Raw genomic sequence first — 19450 nt, 5'->3', positions numbered from 1 at the left:
TCCCAGCTTCCCCTCCTCCCTGGCAGAGCATGAGCCTCACAAAGTCCTTGGTCAGGGTAAACATCACTTAGCAACAACCAAAACCATCGGTATTATGAGCTCTGTTCCCAGGCTGGAAGTCAAAACACAGCACTGCACCAGCTACCAAGAAGGAGAAAAATGACTGCTACTGCTGAACCCAGGACACAGGCCAAGGTCATCCCTCTGGGAGTGTAAGGTGGAGGGTTTGGAATTTTCTCATGATTTTTAATACGAGACGTTCTGCGCTTGCTCAGCTGGCAGAAGCAAGCAGTAGGTAAATACGTAGCTTGGGGAAAGACTGTGCTAGATTTTTGCTTGCACAAGTAAGCTGTGGGGGGTGGAATGTATCGAAACTGTCAGAGACCATGGGAAGAAGGAACTACAGTAGGCAATTAAGAGTGACCGGTCCCTGACTGGTACTTGGAAGATGTTGGAACTGGCAAGGAACAAGGACGTTGGAACTGGAAAGAGGATGTCGATAAGAAAATCAGACAGGCCTTTCACCTGATGTAACCACAAGGCAAAGACAGATGTGCTTGGCTGATTGCTTGGAAGCATACAAATATCGTGTAATCTTTGCAATAAACGATCCAGCTTGCGCTCTACCTCGGGGTCCGTGCCTCCATCCTCACAGTAAACCACTGCTTTAGCCTCTGGAGTTCCCAGCCATTCCCTTGAGGAAGCAGGGCAATGGAAGCGTTATCAAAATGAGGCCGGGAACGCACACCCGGCAGCGATGGAAAGTGCGGCAAGAAAGTGGGGTTCTTCCTTCCCTCCCTCCCTCGCAGCTCCAGCACAGGGCGCGCTGATGCTCTCCCGAGGGGATGTGCTTCAGCTCTGTGGCTGCTCGGATTTTCTTCAAGGGGCGTTAGGAACGAGCCCCGCAGCCTCCAGAGGCGGCGGCGACGGACGGGTGATGGGCAGGAGGGTGTCGCGTGAAAGCCGCCGGGCCTCGGCCTCGGGCCCTGTCCCGCTGTCTCTCGGGTGCCCCTCAGAGGCTCGGGCCCGTTGGCAGCAGAGGCAGGAGCGTACGAGGGGGCAGCGAAACTCAGCCCTTCCCTTCCCTCCCCTCCCCGGAGCATCCGGTAACACCCTGCCCATCCCCGCCTGCTCCAGGCCGCGCTGCCCGCCGGGGCGGAGCCGGGGCAGGGGCGGCCCCGGCCCGGAAGGCGAGTTTGTTTCCGGGCCGCGCCATGGAGTCGTTGTGGCGGCTGAAGCGGTTCGATGCCTTCCTGAAGACCCTGGAAGACTTTCGGGTGAAGACGTGTGGCGGCGCGCTGGGTGAGCGGTCACCCTGTCGTCCTCTAGAACCCCCAGGTCCCTCTCCCCTACACTGCTAACAGGTCGTTCCCCAACCTATACTGGAACCTGGGGTTGTTCCTGCCCAGATGCAGGACTCTACACTTTCCCTTGTAATATTTCATCAAGTTATTCCCTGCCCAACTCTCCAGCCTGTCCAGGTCTCGCTGGATGGCAGCACAGCCTTCTGGCGTGTCAGCCACTCCTCCCAGCTCAGTGTCGTCAGCAAACCTGCTGATAGTACACTCAATTCCCTCATCTAAATCGTTGATGAATATATTAAATAATACCGGTCCCAGTACTGACCCTTGAGGCACTCCACTAGTTACAGGCCTCCAACTAGACTCCGCCCCATAGACTACAACTCTCTGGCTTGTCTCCTTCAGCCAGTTCGCAGTCCACCTCACTACCTGATCATCCAGACCACACTTCCTCATTTTAGCTGTGAGGATGCTGTGGGAGACTGTGTCAAATGCTTTGCTGAAGTCAGGGTAGACCACATCCACCGCTCTGCCATCATCCATCCACCGTGTTATTTCCTCATAAAAGGCTAAGAGATTGGTCAAGCATGATTTCCCCTTGGTGAAGCCATGTTGACTGCCCCTCATAACCCTCTTATCCTTGATATGCCTTAAGATGGCACCGAGGATAAGGTGTTCCATCACTTTCCCAGGGATGGAGGTGAGGCTGACCGGTCTATAGTTACCCGGGTCCTCCTTCTTGCCCTTTTTGAAGACTGGAGTGACATTTGCTTTCCTCCAGTCCTCAGGCACCTCTCCCGTTTCCCAAGACTCAGTAAAGATGATGGAGAGTGGTCTAGCAATGACTTCCGCCAGTTCCCTCAACACCCGCGGGTGCATCCCATCTGGACCCATGGGTTTATGGATGTCCAGATTGCTCAACTGGTCTCTAACCCATTCCTCATCGACTAAGGCAAACCACTCCGTCGACCTGACTTCATCTAAGGTCTCAGGGGTACAGGGCTCTTCAGGACTGCCTGCAGCAAAGTAGACAGAGACAAAGAAGGCATTCAGTAACTCTGCCATCTCTGTATCTTCTGTCACCCGGGCACCCATCCCATTCATCAGTGGGCCTACATTGCCTCTGGTGTTAGTTTTATCTGCCATGTATTTGAAAAAGCTCTTTTTGCTGTCCTTGACCCTTCTCGCCAGGACTGTGGCTGGGTTGCCGAGTGGTCCTTCCAGCAAACATCAGGGAAGTTAAAATCCCCCACGACGACCACGGCCCGTGACTGTGAGGCCGCTCTCAGCTGCCTGTAGAAGGCCTCGGCAACTTCCTCACCCCGATCTGGTGGTCTGTAACAGACACCCACAACAGTATCGCCCCTGCCAGCCTGACCCTTAATTCTCACCCACAGACTCTCAACTCGCTCGTCATCTGTCCCTGGACAGAACTCGGTGCATTGTAGTTGCTCCCGCACATAAAGAGGAAGCCCACCACCCCTCCTGGCTGGCCTGTCTTTCCTGAAAAGGACATAGCCCTCCATGACTATATTCCAGTCATGTGAGCTGTCCCAGCACGTCTCTGTAATTGGCACCAGATCACAGTCTCCTGACTTAACACAGGTTTCCAACTCCTCCTGCTTATTTCCCATGCTGCGCGCATTGGTGTACAGACATTCCAGGGAGCGAGCTGAGCACACCGATTTCACCCTAGGATTATAGGAGGCCTCCCAGTCTTCATCAGTTCTGGAGTGCTGCCCCACTGGGGCAAGCCCAGCTACAACCCCATCCCCCTTCGAATCTAGTTTAAAGCTCTCCAAATGAGCCCTGCTAATTCGTGCCCCAGCATCCTTTTGCCTCTGTGAGACAAACCTTTCTCACGTCATTGTCCAGACTGGTGCCCTATAAAACCAGCCGTTATCAAAGAATCCAAAGCCCTGCCTGCAGCACCAGTCTCGAAGCCAATCGTTTATGGACTGAATCTCCCCATTCCTTCCCACATCATCAGTGGAAGATGGAAGGAGTGAGGAGAAGATCACCTGAGCCCCAGACTCTTTGACCATCCGCCCCAAGGCCCTGTAGTCTTTCTTCATCCCCCTCAGACTGCGGGAAGCAGCTTCCCCCCCACCTGTCTGGAAGACCAGCAGCGGGTAGTAGTCTGTCGGGTGCACCAGGTTGGGGAGCGCCCTGGTGATATCCCTGATCTGGGCTCCAGGCAGACTACACACTTCCCTATGATGAGGGTCAACTCTGCATATCGGGCCCTCTGTTCCTCTCAGAAGGGAATCGCCTACTACAATGACCCTTCTTTCTTTCTTATCAGAGGCGGTCTTGAGGTGCAAAGTCGACCCCCTTTTCCTGTGTGGCCTTGTGGGCTGGCCTTGCACCACATCCTCACCTACCTCTCCTTCAAGATCCAGGGCCTGGAACCTATTACGGAGGGACACCTGGGGAAGCAGGGCAGGAAGGGGGGAGGGTTTCCCATGACGCCGAACTGGAACTCGCTTCCAACCCTCGTCGTCTTTTTGGTCCCCTACCTCTGCGCAACAGCTACAGGGCAGGGGGTGTCTCGGGCCATCCCCCTCTGTGTGAGAAGGCAGGGGGTCCTTCCCCTTTCGGGGGGTATCTCCCTGGAACCGTTCCGACTGGCACGCCAGGGAGTTACTCCACCAGTCGATCTCCCTTTCACACTCCCTGATGGTCCTCAGCGTCTCAACCTCCCCCTTAAGTTTTGCCACCAGGCTAAGCAGATCTTCTACCTGCTCACACCTCCCGCAGGTGGAATGCTGTCCTCCCTCCCCCGGCAGCAGCAGGCTCTGGCACTCCCTGCACCCAGAGACCTGAACAGCCACGGTTTGGGACGGGGTCTCTGTCTGAGTTGCTGCAGTCTTCTTACTGCAAGCTCTCTGTCTGGAGGCGACCATATTGGTCAGCAGTCGGACACCAGCAACAGGGTCAGCAACACGACCTGCTTGTTCCTCCCTGCGCCTGGTGGTCAGCCCCCCGCCACGTCAGCCCCTCTCTCGCAAGGGCTGCTGGGGCTTCGGGGATCGGGAGATGTCGCGAATCGCGATGTCTCTGCGCTATCCCCTCTGATTTTCCTAATCTCCGTTGACCCTCGTGGTCGCTGAAGTGTGCCGGCTGCGGCTCTAGCTAGGCTAGCTCCGATCAGCTGACTGATCTGATTTGCCAGATCATTGTTAAGTGTGACTTTCTACAGTTCTAGTTTGTATCTTGCGTTTCTCTCTTGACTATGAAAACTGTCTAGATAATCGTCCCAAATACAGTGGAAGCCTCAACTGAGATGCATTCAGCTTCATGTATTTTAACATAGCTGAAGGATCGTTAAAAATCTAGGCAAAAGCCAAAATACCGAGGACTGGGGATAGCATCTTGTGAAGCAGTGATTGCAAAACAGGGGATAGGGAATGAGGTCTGAAAACCTGCTTTGTATGAAATGGCTGACTGACCTCGAGCTTATTGATCAGAAGATGAGGAGGGAGGTTTATTTAGAGCTATAAATTCCTGTCAAATGAGACAAAACCTAAAATCTATAAACATGATGCCCTTCCACATATAGCACTGCTGCTGGGTGAGTGCCCCATTTTACGCTGCCTCAACTTTTCCTAACTTCCTGAAGTACTGCTCCATAAGGTCTCCAAGTGTCTGTTTCCGTCTTAAGCACCATGTCAGACTCGATCTCCAGAGGGAATTACTGTCAAGGTCCCAGCAAGCGGCTGGGTGGCTCCACCACCTACTGGAATTTGATCTCCTGGTCTCTCTCCTCCAGCTCTTTGCTGACCTTGCCAACACAAGTTCCCAGCAGTTCTCACTGCTTTTCCAGGTCTTGTGTCTTTTTTTCCTGGGATGCCATCTTCTGGTTTTCTCTGTTAAATCCCTTAATAACCTGACTGAGAGCAGTTTCACGCGTTTCTGTCTGCTTTTCCAGCATTCTCATGTGTTCCCAGTACAGCTTCATTTGTCCCTCCTACTCTGACAGGTTGGCAGTCACGAGTGAGAGACTGCTGCAAGGCTTTTGCCTGTACTGCCTCTTTCTGCAGCATCTGCATTTTCTCCCTCTGCATTTCCACTTCCTCATTTTTAATTTTTAAGGCAGACAGTGTTGTTTGCAGCTCTTGCTCGAGGCAGTATTCCTGCCTGTTGCTGTATTTGCGGGGGTTTCAGAGGCTGTCACTGATACCTGAAGAAGATTTTTCTCCTATGCCAGTGTTTCTTTAACTGCTTGCAGCCTGTCCTGTTCATGCTGCAAACCAGAAGAGAGGAAAAGGTTCAATAATTCCATCGATATGTGCTTGCTTTCCGTACTAGATTTGAGCTCCTACTCATGTGGCATTCATAGGCAGAAGTTTGAGCTCCTAGTGGGAAATGCAAGCTGTTCTGTTGGTTTTGCTGTTGAATGCCTATTTTCTGCTGTCAGTCCAAAAAAAGAAGCGAGAACTGCGCTGTACTTATCAAACTGTCCATAAGTGAGTTTTGGAGTCCCTGTAAATGGAGAAGTGGGAAAACACTGGTCATGTGAGGGCAGCTGCATGGCTTACATGTGTGGGCTAGTGTCCTGTATGTAACAGTGCCTGTGAGAGCACAGCCAGAGAAGAAAGCCTGAGAGGGGTAGGCTTGCATGATCCCTCCCCAGGCTCAGGATCCCCAGGATCCCTCCCTTTTCCAGCTGGTGAGAACTTCCAGAGCCTCCTCCTGACCCCATCTAGACCTGCTGTATTTACAACAGCCTCTGTCAGGGAGTTCAACAGGTCTGCTCTGCTGTGAGCATACCACCTGCTGGCACCTGCTTGCAGCACAGCTCTCGGTTCATCAGGCACCTCTTGGTCATGTCTAACCAGGATGCAGGCCGAGGCCCAGCTGTGACTGAAGCTACCACAAACTCCTAGTCATCTCCCAGTAAAATGGGTGGCATTTGAGTGAGTGAATCCCCCTACAGACTAGTCTGGGCAAAGGAAAGGGGTCTGAGCCCACTTTTCTGTACATGTTTGTTGCATTTCTTCATGAGCATCTGGAGTTTGGAAAAACCAATGTTTCCTGACAAGCCTGCTTTCCTTCCTGTGTCTTTAGACAAAGCCAGAATAAGAGCCTGTATGTGCAGCTCCAGCCTGTCCCTTACAGGGAAGAAACTTCTTCTCAGTGAGGGTGACGGAACACTGGAACAGGCTGCCCAGGGAGGTCGTGGAGTCTCCTTCCCTGGGGACATTCAAAACTCGCCTGGACACGTTCCTGTGTAACCTTATCTAGGTGTTCCTGCTCCGGCAGGGGGATTGGACTAGGTGATCTTTTGAGGTCCCTTCCGATCTCTAGCATACTGTGATACTGCGATACACCGCTTGTCCCTGTTCGACATGCATCAAAGGGGATAGCTGGCAGACTGAGGGTGTGCTGGCCCTGAGGAACTGCACGTGGCACCCACCGCTGCGCAAAGAGGAGTTAAAGAGCATCTCGAGCGTGTGCGGCGTCGGGGGAGCGAGCCCGCTTTCGACACAATAGCCCCTCAACTGCGTCGGGGCCGGTGCCTAGTGCAGCGCGTTCTATAGCGCGGCGTAACAGCGCCTCGGCAGAGCTGTGGGCGGCTCTGACAGCGGCAACACCGCAGCGAGCGATAAGCGAGAGAGTAGCGAGCAGCGACCCCAGGGTCAGTGTCCGAGCGCGCCCGGCTGCCGGTGCGGGCAGGAGGAGCCCCGCGTCGATGGCGGCCCAGGGCCAGGCCACGCAGCGGCGGCTGCAGAGCTTGGAGGAGGAGCAGCGCTGTGGAGACGAGGTGGTGCGGCACCCGACGGCGAAGGTGAGAGCGGGGGGCAGCCCAGGCACGCTGCTGGCCCCGCCGCTGCCGCCTGTGGAGCCGCCCGCTCCGCCTGTCCCGCACCTCCGCGCACACGCGGGGCTGCGAGCGCCGTCGTGCGGTACCGAGCAGGGGCTGGAAGCGCGGGAGGGGTCGAGCGGCGGCGAGGAGGGACCTGTGCAGGGGGGGAAATGGGCAGTGCTGGGGCGTGGGGAAAAGCTGCAGAAGGAGCCGTGTCTGGTACAAGCTCCCCCTCACTCCGTGTACCTATCCAGGTACTGAAGTACTGGAAGCAGTGCGAAGCGTTAGAGAAGCAGCTGGAAGTACGAGGGGTGAGCGTGCGGGCTGCCAACTAAAGACGGCAGGCCAGAAAAATCCCATCAAGGATCTTAGAATCCCAGAGTGGTTTGTGTTAGAAGGGACCTTAAAGCTCCTCCAGTTCCAACCCCTGCCACGAGCAGGGACCCTTCCACTAGAAGCCCTGTCCAAGCTTCTCTGGGCAACCTGCATCAGGGCCTCACCATGGTCACAGGGTAGAACTTCTTCCTAATGTCTAATCTAAATCTGCTCTCTGTCAGCGTGAAAGCGTGCTTTATTGCTGAAGCAGTAAAGCTTGACCCAGGTCTCAGGACAGGGCTACACTGCCTGTTCCGTTCTGTGGTTGTCTTTGGAGAAGAATGAGCTGGTTTCTTTCTAGCCTTCCCATTCTTGGTCTTGCACTGCCTTGCCAGTCTCATCAACTCTGTGCTCTGCTGTTTTTTCTCCTTGACCTCTGTAAGCGGCGAGGAGAAGCAGACAAGCCAACCCAATATGGGTGATAAGCAACTTCTCCTTTATTTGTGACGCAGTTCACACATATATAGGAGTGGTATTCAGCCACTCCTTCTTGGCACAACAGTATTGGTTAGCCCCCACAGCTTCCTCCACATTCTCCTCCCAGGTCCGGTCTCCGGCCACCTGTGGGGGCCACCCCCTGCCTTGCTTGCACAGTCCTCCAGAACTCTATGGTTCTGCTCTTAGAGTCATTCTGCAACAGACCTCCACCACATCATCAGACCTTTGGCCTTCTCTCTGCTTGCTTCTTCTCGCACGTATCTGGAGCCATCTTCCCTGCTCACTGCAGTGAAGAATGGCTCTAGATTGCTTGTTTATGCTCCTTCCCTGCCTATCGCTTGCAGGCCCTAGGAGAAAAGCTTTATGCCAAGGACACCATCAGCATGCTGCAGCACAAGTGCAGACAGCAGGAAGAGGAGTGCAAGAGGCTGCATCAAAGACTTGAGCAATTGGAGGAGGAATGCAGGTCATCCAGGGAGCAGCAGCACCTGCAGGCTCTGACAGATGCACCCAGAAGGTGAGTGTTTCCTCCTCTTCCTGTGTTCTAGAAGCAATCTGCTCCCAATTCTAAGAGTTCAGAGGTGTTACGGGCAAAGAAATCACCTGCCCTACCTCGTGTATGCCTGTTTGGCACTTTAGCATCCCTCTGTCACAGCTTTTCATGCTCTACTGTGAATGCTGAGGCAGGACCAGGAGATTCAGCGTGCTGTTGGAATACAAGAGTCCTCCCTCTCGACATGCTGATTCTCGGAGTGCTTGTTCTTTAGGTGCCCTTTCCTAGCCACTGCTTCTCAGTGAATGAAGGCAAATGCCTGCCTTCCTTACATCTTCCCTCTTCAGTTATCTTGTGAGGGGAAGAGGAAATTTTTCCTTACTGTGCTGCCCACAGCTCCATCCTGGCATGATGAAAATGGGATTCGTGACTGTTCAGGCCTCTTCATTCTTCTGACTAAGCCTTGTCTCTGCCGTGACTGTGCCAAGCTTAGGAAAATCAAGGATGACCTGCAGCAAAACCTTCTAATAATGGAACAGGCTCAGCTGCTAATGCCTCAGTTAGCTTGAAACTTTCCCTTTCCTTAGCCAGCTGAGCTGGTTTCTTTCTAGCTTTGCCATTCGCGTTCGCTGCCTTGCCAGTCTCCCCAGCTGTGTGCTCTGCTGCTTTTTCTCTTTCTCTGCTGACTAAGCCTTGTCTCTGCAGTGACTGTGCCAAGCTTAGGAAAATCAAGGAGGATCTACAGCAAAATCTAACACAGAAGCAAGAAACTTGCAGTCTGCCTCAGCATAAGACTGAACTGCAGCTGAAGGAAAAGGTGGAGCAGCAGCAGGCACTGGAGAGAGTGCATCGTGACCATGGGCACCTGTGAGTTTTAAAGCTTTCTCTGGGCAGGGCTGAGCACTGCTGGGCTTAAGGAGGCCCACCATAAAGATAACAACTTTGGCACGCTTATCATGAGTAGCATAGAAAGGTGAAGGGAGCACCTGGGCAGGTCTGGCTCCCTACTGACACACAGCACAGCTCCTGGCAAAGAGTGCTGCAGCTCTAATCAGAAAATTCCCACATTCTTTAAGTGTACATAGAAAGCTGTTGGAAATCATTCCAACTGCCGTATCTTGGACATAGCTTGTATCTTAGTTTTAGAAAGGAGAACGTTTTCACAGGAAAAACTTAATTGGAGAAATTGCTCCTTCACAGGAATCAGCTGATGCAGGACGATCATGAGCTTACGGAGGCACTGAAGAAGGTACAGTCACCTTATGGGAGAGGGAGATGTGACAGCCAGATCATCCCAGGTGCTGTTTCTGGCAGCTGAAGGCAGGGAAAATGTTCTTCTCCTTGAAAAATGGTGGTCAGAGCACACAGGCTCTTTGGGTAGTTGATCCCCACCACGTTGCGATTGGGAGAGCTGAACTGGGAGCACGTCAGAGACACACGGGATGTGGAGCTGCTCCTTGAAGTCGAGGATTTTCCTGTCCAAGCCAGACCTCCTACAGAGGATACAAGTCCCAGAGCTCTCTGGGTGGGCATTTGGCTGCTTGGCTCAGTGAAGCTGCATCTGATGGATTCTGCCGTGGTTTTGTCAAGGAGACGCTTGGTAGTGCTGGAGGTCGCAAGGCTTTGGTTACTTCTTGGAAACGTGTTGATGGCTTGCAGAGCCGTTGTGCACTTCTCTCAGTTGTCTTCTGTCCCAGGCAACCCAGTATGGCTTTACCCATCACTTTCACATTAATGGTGCCAGTGCCTTTTGCCAGCCCAGGGTATTAGAGCACTACTCAGCAGAGGCCCTGAAACTTTCAGCCCCCAGTACAGGAGTTATTACTCAGCCCACTGCTTCAGAAGTTGCACCGCTGCCTCTGCACACAACTGTATTTTGCTCTGTTTTCAGGTTTACCACCAGCAAGATTCGACCAAGCTTGATCTGGAGCAGCTGCTCCAAGAGTCCTCTGGCCAAGTGCACACTCTGGCCAGGATGTCCAGCAAGAAGGAATTGCTGGTGCGCAAGGTGGCTGCCCTAGAGGTGCAACTGTCAGCCTTGGAGCAGGACAGACAAGGCCTTTCAGAGCAGCTGACACAGGCCAGGTAAAGGCAGGGAGGAGACCCTAGGCAGGATGGTACTGAAGGTCTGTAATTACAGAGGTGGGAATCGTTACTTGAGGATTTATTGCATCCTGTGTGCTTTGCAGATATTTTCACCTTCCATGGACAGAAAATGGAAGAATCTTGAGAAAAAAAAAAAAAACATAAGCAAGGAGTACACTGTGATTTGAATGTTATTTTTCTGACAGCTACAGCTAACAAAAGTCTCCTGAGCCTTCGGCTCATGTTTATGCCCCCTTGCACATTCCTGTGTGAAGTCCAAAGCAAGCCAATATAATTCTTCAGTATCTGGTACCTTGGCTCTGCATTGAGTAATAACTCATCCATAGAGATCTTTACTGAAACCGGAAGCTTCTTTCTGGTTTTGGTTTCTTGGTTTGTGTGTTTGAACATAGACCTCTCCTTAGTAAGTCGTTCGACACAGGATGTTCAGAATTCAGGTCTAGAGGCTCATGCTGAAAATCTGGAGGGCACTTCTTACTGGAGTGACTTCCTGTGGGTGTCAGGAGCAAGAAACTCATTTCTCTCTGTATTCACAACTTGAAGGTCAGTGAACGAGACCCTGGAGAACAGCCTATCTGAGGCTCAGCGGCACATACTGCAGTTGGAGATCACCAAGAGCCAGCTGGAAATCCAACTTCAAACAGTCACACAGGCCAATGAACTGATACAAGGTGAGAGCCTCATGTGCTTTGCTTCCCTTGACCCCCGTGGCCAGCGGGCTTTCTGCAGTGCTTCTAAGTGAAGGAGCTGGAAAGAGTTCCCTCCTCCACTGACCTTCAAATGGCTTTAGGTTAGTAAGGCCAGAACCCCTTGCGTAGACTCTGAATCCTCCCATTTGTTGCGTTTGCAGGGGAAGTGAAGTGCCTTAGATGGAAGCTGGAAGCTGAGAGATATCTCATGCAGCAGGAAAGGAAGACCATGGCAGAACAGCTCTCGCAGGCAGAACAGCAGCATGACGAGACTCTCAAGCTTCTGGAAACTGATCACGAAGTGGAAGTAAACAAGCTCCTGCAAGCCCTGGTAGGAAACAATATGCTTCTGACTTCTTCAAGCAAGCTTTGTGGCTTGGCTTTAGAAGAGTAATAGCCTGAGCGTGAGAACTGGCAGCAGGCCCCTCTCATAGGCCACATCTTGCTAGGCCAGGCAGCAGAGCCAATGGCTTGTACTTGAAGGCACATGAAAAGTCATAGGACTATGCTGGAACAGTAAATGCAGCCACAGATTCAGTTCAACAAAAGGCTGGGTGGTCCCCAAGGCATGGTACCAAAGAAGTGGGATCTTACCAGACTCCTGCCTACCATGAAGAAGACTCCTAACAGTGCTGGGGACTGCAGCCAAGCAAACTTTGTTCCTTCCTTTCGTTCTTTCATGGCTGATAGAGGAAGTATCCTTGGGCTTGAAGTATATGGAACAGTCCCCTTGTTCCTGGTACTTTGTTTGTGGCCATGTCTTACGTCAGCGTTGCAAGGCGAAAACTAGTCCTGACTTCAAACACAAAATGACAGTCTGATGTGAGCATTATTCCTCCAAGAGGGCACAGTGGGCTTCTAGAGGATGGAACCATGAAAACACTGCACAGTAGAGATATTAAAAAAAAAAAAAGGCAGAAACCAAGTAGTGAAATGAAACGTCAGGCTTGTTCTCTCTTCCTTTCCCCCCTAATAGAGAGAACATCATCATGCCGTGCTTAAATCATGGTTAGTCTGCCCTTTAAGTCCTGGCTGTAGTCCTTGGTAGCTCATCCCCAAAAGAACAAACAAGAGCTAGAAGGGGTTCAGAGAAGGAAAGAAAGGAAGCTGGGCCTGGCTGAGTAAGCTGGGAAAGAATGAGAAGGGTGGCACAGGAAAGGTCTGCAGGATCCCGAGAGGCAGGGAGAGAGCAGGCAGCCCCTGACTGCCACCGGAGCAGGAGTTGAAATCTCGTATGAAAACCAAACACATACAGATGGAATTATTGAACCTTTTTCTCCCTGTTTTACAGCATGAACGGGACAGGCTGCAAGCAGCGAAGGCAAAAGCTTTGCAGGAGACTCTCACTTACATGATCACCATGCTGTCAGAGAGGGAGGGAGAAACGTTGTGCCAGGAACAGACAAGAACGCCGGAAAAGCAGAGAGAAATGCATGAAACTGCTCCCAGCCAGGTTATCAATGACGTAACGGATCAAAACCCGGAGTCACTACAAAAGCAAAACCAGGAAGCCGGAGAGGCCACGGAAATGCTGTTAAGGGCTCTCCGTGAGCATGTGGAACAGACCTTAAAAACCTTAAAAGAAAAGGACAGACTCCTAGCCATCCAAAGGCAACAAACAAGGAGCTATGAGGAGAAAACAGAAGAACAGATGAATGTCTTGCGCAAAGACTTAGAATACGCTAAGGCAGAACTGAAAGAAAAGGATTTTGTGATCGAATCTCAGAAGGAAGTGATTGAGACCTTCCAAAACCAAGAAAAAGACTCTGAACAGCACAAGAAAATTCTGCTTGAAGTGGCAGTTGAAGTGGCACTAAAGGAAAAAGATCAAGAAACTGTATCCCTTAGAAAGCAATGTGAGGCATGCAAGGAAAAGGAGAAGCAGCACGGAGCTGAGCAAGAAAAACTGCAAGCAACAGAACGGACTCTGAAAAAGAGAGAAAAGAAGATAAGGGCTCTGGAGGAGACTGTCTTGAAGCTTCAACAGCAAAAGAACGAGGCAGTGGTGATGATTAAAACCATACAGCAAAAACTACAACACACGGAGTCTTCTCTAGGCACCCGAGAGAAGGAGATAATGTCTTTACAAAGACATGTACAGGACCTTCAAAAGCAGAAGGAGTTAGCAGGCAAACAGGCCAGGACTCTAGAGCAGAATCTTGAGAAAATGAGACAAAGACTGAAGGAGAACAATTTGAAGTTCCTCAAGCAGACAGAGGAAAGTAACATGTCATCGCTGTGTGGTGATCTGCTTGAGAAAGTAGTGAAGAAGAGAGACACAGACAGGTTTCATCACCAGGTAGGCACTGTGACTGCTCATCAGTCAAGTAAAACATCTATAAAGGATTCTAATGATGTTTCCCGTCAAGAAACTTGAAGGCACATGAAAAGTCACAGGACTATGCTGGGACAGTAAATGCAGCCACAGATTCAGTTCAACAAAGGTTTGGATGGTCCCATCAAACTATGACCTGCTTGGCCAAAAGAGGCCACGACTGCAGCTAGCAGGCTTGCCTGTCTGCATAGCTCCGGCCAGAGCCCATTCACCTGCTAGAATGGTTTCTGTCAAGCCCACAGGTACTGAAAGAACTACAGAGCTTGTTGTTCAAATGAACTCAAGTCCAAAAGTTGGGGGTGGGTACTTGGCCCTCTCCTGTCTAAGCAACCTTGGCCAACATGTTGTGGTTAGGACTTGGCATGTGCCAAAAATGGTTGAAAGAAAATGCGTGTGGATTTCTCCAAGGTGATGTGGAGGAGGGCCCCTGGGAAGAGATTTTGTTGTGTTGGGCTGGAGGGGAAGAAGGGACTTAGCACGTTCTAACCTTTGTGTGGCACCAGCTCACGTAACCTCCTCTCTGAATACCCAGCAGGCTATTGCAGAAGGAGTGCAGCAATCGTGGCTCTTGGAGAAGAAGCTCCTGTTGCAACAGCTGGAAAGTTTGCAGCAAGAAGTTGCAAGGCTGAAACTTGCCAACACTGAGCTGAAGGAATTCAATGCTGAACTCAAGAAGTCTCTTGAGGAGGTGAAACAGGCTTTCCCTGCCCACGCTAAGCCTCACAGTCTTCTGGAGCACCACACGTCTCCACAGACAGCAGTTTGGGGTCCTCTGCTTGTTCCCTTCCCTATCCCGCTCTCCCCTCGGACACACCCTTTTGTGTTTTCCTTCTCTTCTGGCACCTCATTTGCCTTCACAAATGCACATTAACTCCAGTACCACCCTTCTTACCCTGCTGTCCCTATACACACATACTGGACTCTCAGGAGTCCAGTGTCAGGAAGTATTTCATCTTGCTCTTTCTTGTCCGTAGTCTACACTGAGTGCTTTTTGAGCCCAACATTTTCGCCCGAGAGGCCCTTTCGCTCGTTGTTTGGTGGCAGGTTTCTGTGACCCATTCTCCTAGAAACGTGCAGGTGGAATGTCAATGGAGGAAACTGATGAGGCTCCACTGTGATCAGTCTCTTCCAGGTGCAAGTGGATCTTCCTTCTCCAAGCCTCACCACACAAGACGCCTGCTTCTAGGTGAGAACAGAGGCTTAGTTGGTGGGAGGAGGCTCTGACACATCCCAGGGGCAGCAGCCCCCCAGTACAGACCTACTAGAAGTTGAATACAGACCTAGTATAAGTCAAATATAGACCATGGTCCTGGCCAAACTGGAGACCAAAAAGAAATCCTTGTGTTTTCTTTACAGGAGGAGTCCTATGCACGCTGCAGGCATCAATGACCTGACTTGCAGAACCAGGGGAGGAGCCAGAAAGCTCTCACTTCCTGAGCAGCTGTAGCACCACATGGTTCCTGTCCTCTATCCTTCCCAGAATCATCGTCTTTTACTGCTGTGGGACAGAGGGGTGGATTTGTTCTCTTGACATTTAGAAGTAGTTTACATGTGGGCAGGGACTCCCGACTTTCCTTTTTTGTTTCTTAATAGAAGACATTCTGCAGTCATTCAGTATGGAGAAGCAAGTGGTTTTCCTTCCTGCCCTTTTTTATAGAGGGGTGCCTCGCTGGCCAGTCTCCAGTCCTTTGGGACCTGCCCACTGGACCAGGACTGCTGACAGATGATGGAGAGTGGCTTGGCAAGCTCCTCTGCCAGCTCCCGTGGGTACTCCTGACCCACAGATTTGTGTACATCTAAGAGGAGCAGGAGGTCGCTAACCATTTCTTCCTGCGTTATGGGGACTCCAGTCAGCTCTTCATCACTGCCATCCGGCTCAGGGAAGCGAGTACCCTGAGGATGGCTGGTGTGACTATTAAGCCTGAGGCAAAGGCAGCATTAACCACCACAGCCTTTCTCCCATCCTCAGTCACTAGGTTGCCCCTAGTATCCAATAGAGAATGGAGGTTCTCCTTGGCCCTCCTTTCATTGCTAATGTATTTGTAAAAGTACTTTTCATTAGCTTTTATGGCAGTGGCCAGATTTAGTTTCCATCTGTGCCTTTCTACTTTTCTCCCTACAGACCTAACAACATCCCTGTACTTCTCCTGGGGTGACAGTCCCTTCTTCCACAGGGGATAAAGCCTCTTCTTCCCTGAGTTCCAGCAACATCTCCCTGTTGAGCCAGGCTTGTTTCTCCCCCGCTGGTTGATTTGTGGCACATAGGGACCGCCTGCTCCTATGCCTTGAGGCTTTAAGTCTTGAAGAGGATCCAGCCTTCCTGGACCCCTTTGTCCTTCAGTAATGTTTCCCAAGGTATTCTGCCAGCCAGCGCCCTGAACAGGCTGTCGTTGTTTAAACCCTAGCCAGACAGCTTGTTCGCTCACTCCCAGTGAGTGGTGCCGGGGTGGAAGCAAGTGAGGCCCACTGCCGCCCCCCCCCCCCCCCCCCCCCCCCCTCCCCGGGGCTCTCCCCTTCCCTGCTCCCGGAGGAACGGGGAGGAGGATCAAAAGAGTGCAACTCCCACGGGTTGAGACAAGAACAGTCCAGCAACCCATGTACAACACAAATCACCACCGCTACCGCCACCGACAACAATGGGAAGAGAAAATAACAAGGGAAGAGAATACAATACCACCCGCTGAGAAACGAGTCCCACCCAGAAGACCCCGTGTCCTTCCGGGTAACTCCCAGTTACACCCTGGGCATGACGAGCTGTGGTATGGAATAGCTCTTTGGCTAGTCTGGGTCAGGCATCCCATCTCTGCTTCCTCCCGCCTTCCCCTCCTCCCTGGCAGAGCATGAGCCTCACAAAGTCCTTGGTCAGGGTAAACATCACTTAGCAACAACCAAAAACATCGGTATTATCAGCACTGTTCCCAGGCTGGAAGTCAAAACACAGCACTGCACCAGCTACCAAGAAGGAGAAAAATGACTGCTACTGCTGAACCCAGGACATTATCCACCCCTTATTCCATACCATTCTCGTCATGCTCAGATCCCACATTTTCAATATACCATCGCTCTCCCAGATGTATATACATCTCTCGTGGTTTAAACCCAGTCAGGTAACTCGTTCACTCACTCCCCCCTTCTTTCCCTCCCCCTACTCCTGGAGGGACGGAGAGGAGAATCGAAAAGAATGCAACTCCCACGGGTTGAGATAAAAACAGTAACTAAGGTATAACACAGATCACTACTGCTACTACCAATAATAACAATGATAAAGGAAATAACAAGGGGAGACAATACGTCACCTCACCACCAGCCAACCGGTAACTCACCCCCCCCAGCCCGACCAAGCCCCGACCCATACCTCCTCCAACCCCGCAGTCTCAGCCCTTCCGGCTAACTCCCAGTTACATCCTGGCCATGACGTGCTGCGGTATGGAATACCTCTTTGGCTAGCTTGGGTCAGGCGTCCCGTCTCTGCTTCCTCCCGCCTTCCCCTCCTCCCTGGCAGAGCATGAGGCTCACAAAGTCCTTGGCCAAACCAAAACATCATTGTTATCAGCTCTGTTCCCAGGCTGAAAGTCAAAACACTGCACTGCACCAGCTACCAAGGAGAAAAATGACTGCTACTGCTGAACCCAGGACAACATACATATACACACAGACCAAGAGAAAGAGATCATTTTCTTAGTGCATGGACCAATCCCTATAATGCTGCCGAGTCCATTCGGTCCATGATGTCATGTTCCATCTCTTGTAACAATCTTTCAGGGCAGGAAAGGCTGTGTGCAGTATTGGATCGTTGCCTGCTGATGCTGGTCGTTCCTTTACTGCAGAACTCATCAGGTTCTATCAAAGTTCATTCTCTGTTGGGATGATGGTTGGCGGGAAGTCAGGGCCAGTCGCTGGTGACCTGAAGACATCTAGTTGATGGGCTACAGAAGTATTACACAGCGGGCAACAGCATACAATTGAGTTCACTGGCTGTTTTCCCCTAAAATCAAATCCCCTTGAGGTATACATCGGACTTTCCCATCTTCCCGCATTACCCACCAAGTATATCCAGGTCCCTGAGCAAAAGCAATCCCACGAGTGGGTTTGCCTTTACCTGAAGCGGGAATAACCCAGACTGTCTTCCCCAGCAAATTCTTCATATGCACCACGGGAACTTTGTCCCCCTCTACAATATGTAAAAGTTCTGACTGGGCTGGGCCAGCCCTGTTGACAGATCCTCTGGTGTTGACCAACCAGGTGGCCTTTGGTAAGTGTGTATCCCAATACTTGGAAGTTCCCCCACCCATTGCTCTCAGTGTAGTTTTTAACAGCCCACTGTACCCTTCGATTTTCCCGGAAGCTAGTGCATGGTAGGGGATGTGATATACCCACTCAATGCCATGCTCTTTGGCCCAAAGATCTAGAAGGTTATTCCGGAAATGAGTCCCATTGTCTGACTCAATTCTCTCTGGGGTGCCGTGTCGCCACAAAATCTGTTTCTCAAGGCCCAGGATAGTGTTCCGGGCAGTGGCATGGGGCACAGCGTATGTTTCCAGCCACCGGGTGGTTGCTTCCACCACGGTAAGCACATGGCGCTTGCCTTGGCGGGTTGGTGGCAGTGTGATACAGGTAATCTGCCAGGCCTCCCCGTGTTTATACTTCAACCATAGTCCTCCATACCAAAGAGGCTTTAACCGCTTGGCTTGTTTAATTGCAGCACATGTTTCACACTCATGAATAACCTGGGCAATAGTGTCCATTGTTAAGTCCACCCCTCGATCACGGGCCCATCTGTATGTTGCATCTCTGCCCTGATGGTCTGAAGTGTCATGGGCCCACCGGGCCAAAAATAATTCACCTTTATGTTGCCAATCTAAGTCCATCTGAGCCACTTCAATCTTAGCCGCTTTATCCACTTGTTGGTTGTTCTGGTGTTCCTCAGTGGCCCGACTCTTGGGTACATGGGCATCTACATGACGTACCTTCACCACCAGGTTCTGCACCCAGGCAGCAATATCTTTCCACAGTGCAGCAGCCCAGATGGGTTTACCTCTGCGTTGCCAGTTGCTCTGCTTCCATTGCTTCAACCACCCACCCCCACAGGGCATTTGCCACCATCCATGAATCAGTATTGTGACGAGTGACTACGGATCTGGTCAGATCTGTTGTTATCTCAACCCCTCGTGCCCCACGTTGGGCGCCAAAAAAAACTGTCGTGGTTTAAACCCTAGCCAGACAGCTTGTTCACTCACTCCCAGTGAGTGGTGCTGGGCTGAGAGCAATCAAGCGCCCGCCCACCCGGGGCTCTCCCCTTCCCCGCTCCCCGAGGAACGGGGAGGAGGATCAAAAGAGTGCAACTCCCACGGGTTGAGACAAGAACAGTCCAGCAACCCATGTACAACACAAATCACCACCGCTACCACCACCGACAACAATGGTAAGAGAGAATAACAAGGGAAGAGAATACAATACCACCGGCCAAGAAATGAGTCCGACCCAGAAGACCCCGTGTCCTTCCGGGAAACTCCCAGTTACCCCCGCCCTGGGCGTGACGTGCTGTGGTATGGAATACCTCTTTGGCTAGCTTGGGTCAGGTGCCCCGTCTCTGCTTCCTCCCAGCTTCCCCTCCTCCCTGGCAGAGCATGAGCCTCACAAAGTCCTTGGTCAGGGTAAACATCACTTAGCAACAACCAAAACCATCGGTATTATGAGCTCTGTTCCCAGGCTGGAAGTCAAAACACAGCACTGCACCAGCTACCAAGAAGGAGAAAAATGACTGCTACTGCTGAACCCAGGACACAGGCCAAGGTCATCCCTCTGGGAGTGTAAGGTGGAGGGTTTGGAATTTTCTCATGATTTTTAATACGAGACGTTCTGCGCTTGCTCAGCTGGCAGAAGCAAGCGGTAGGTAAATACGTA

General features: G+C 51.6%; 1 protein-coding gene and 1 long non-coding RNA gene across 2 annotated transcripts; both read left to right on the top strand.

The window, feature by feature from the left end:
• The first annotated feature begins 9600 nt into the window (after positions 1-9600).
• On the top strand, positions 9601-11470 carry LOC133262311 (centrosome-associated protein CEP250-like). The gene is made up of 3 exons (XM_061441351.1): positions 9601-9665; positions 10308-10501; positions 11066-11470. The coding sequence occupies exons 1-3, from the start codon at positions 9627-9629 to the stop codon at positions 11262-11264; spliced, it is 432 nt and encodes a 143-aa protein (XP_061297335.1). The 5' UTR covers positions 9601-9626; the 3' UTR covers positions 11265-11470.
• Positions 11471-11505: 35 nt separating this feature from the next.
• Positions 11506-14712, top strand: LOC133262315 (uncharacterized). The gene is made up of 3 exons (XR_009741274.1): positions 11506-11542; positions 14082-14234; positions 14624-14712. It is a non-coding gene; the product is annotated as an uncharacterized LOC133262315 (long non-coding RNA).
• Positions 14713-19450: the final 4738 nt, after the last annotated feature.

This window comes from Pezoporus flaviventris, unplaced genomic scaffold (genome assembly GCF_033815535.1).
Source record: "Pezoporus flaviventris isolate CSIRO_AGI_PZ_B2104156 unplaced genomic scaffold, CSIRO_AGI_Pfla_v1 ptg000213l, whole genome shotgun sequence".
Lineage (NCBI taxonomy): Eukaryota > Metazoa > Chordata > Aves > Psittaciformes > Psittacidae > Pezoporus > Pezoporus flaviventris.
Note: the sequence above shows the minus strand (reverse complement) of the source record. Positions and strands in the feature narration are given on the sequence as shown.

Coding starts and splice junctions, on each gene's coding strand:
- LOC133262311 (XM_061441351.1), top strand. CDS start 9,627: ATGCAGGACGATCATGAGCTTACGGAGGCACTGAAGAAG. Junction 9,666..10,307: donor TTACGGAGGCACTGAAGAAG/GTACAGTCACCT, acceptor CTCTGTTTTCAG/GTTTACCACCAGCAAGATTC. Junction 10,502..11,065: donor GAGCAGCTGACACAGGCCAG/GTAAAGGCAGGG, acceptor CACAACTTGAAG/GTCAGTGAACGAGACCCTGG.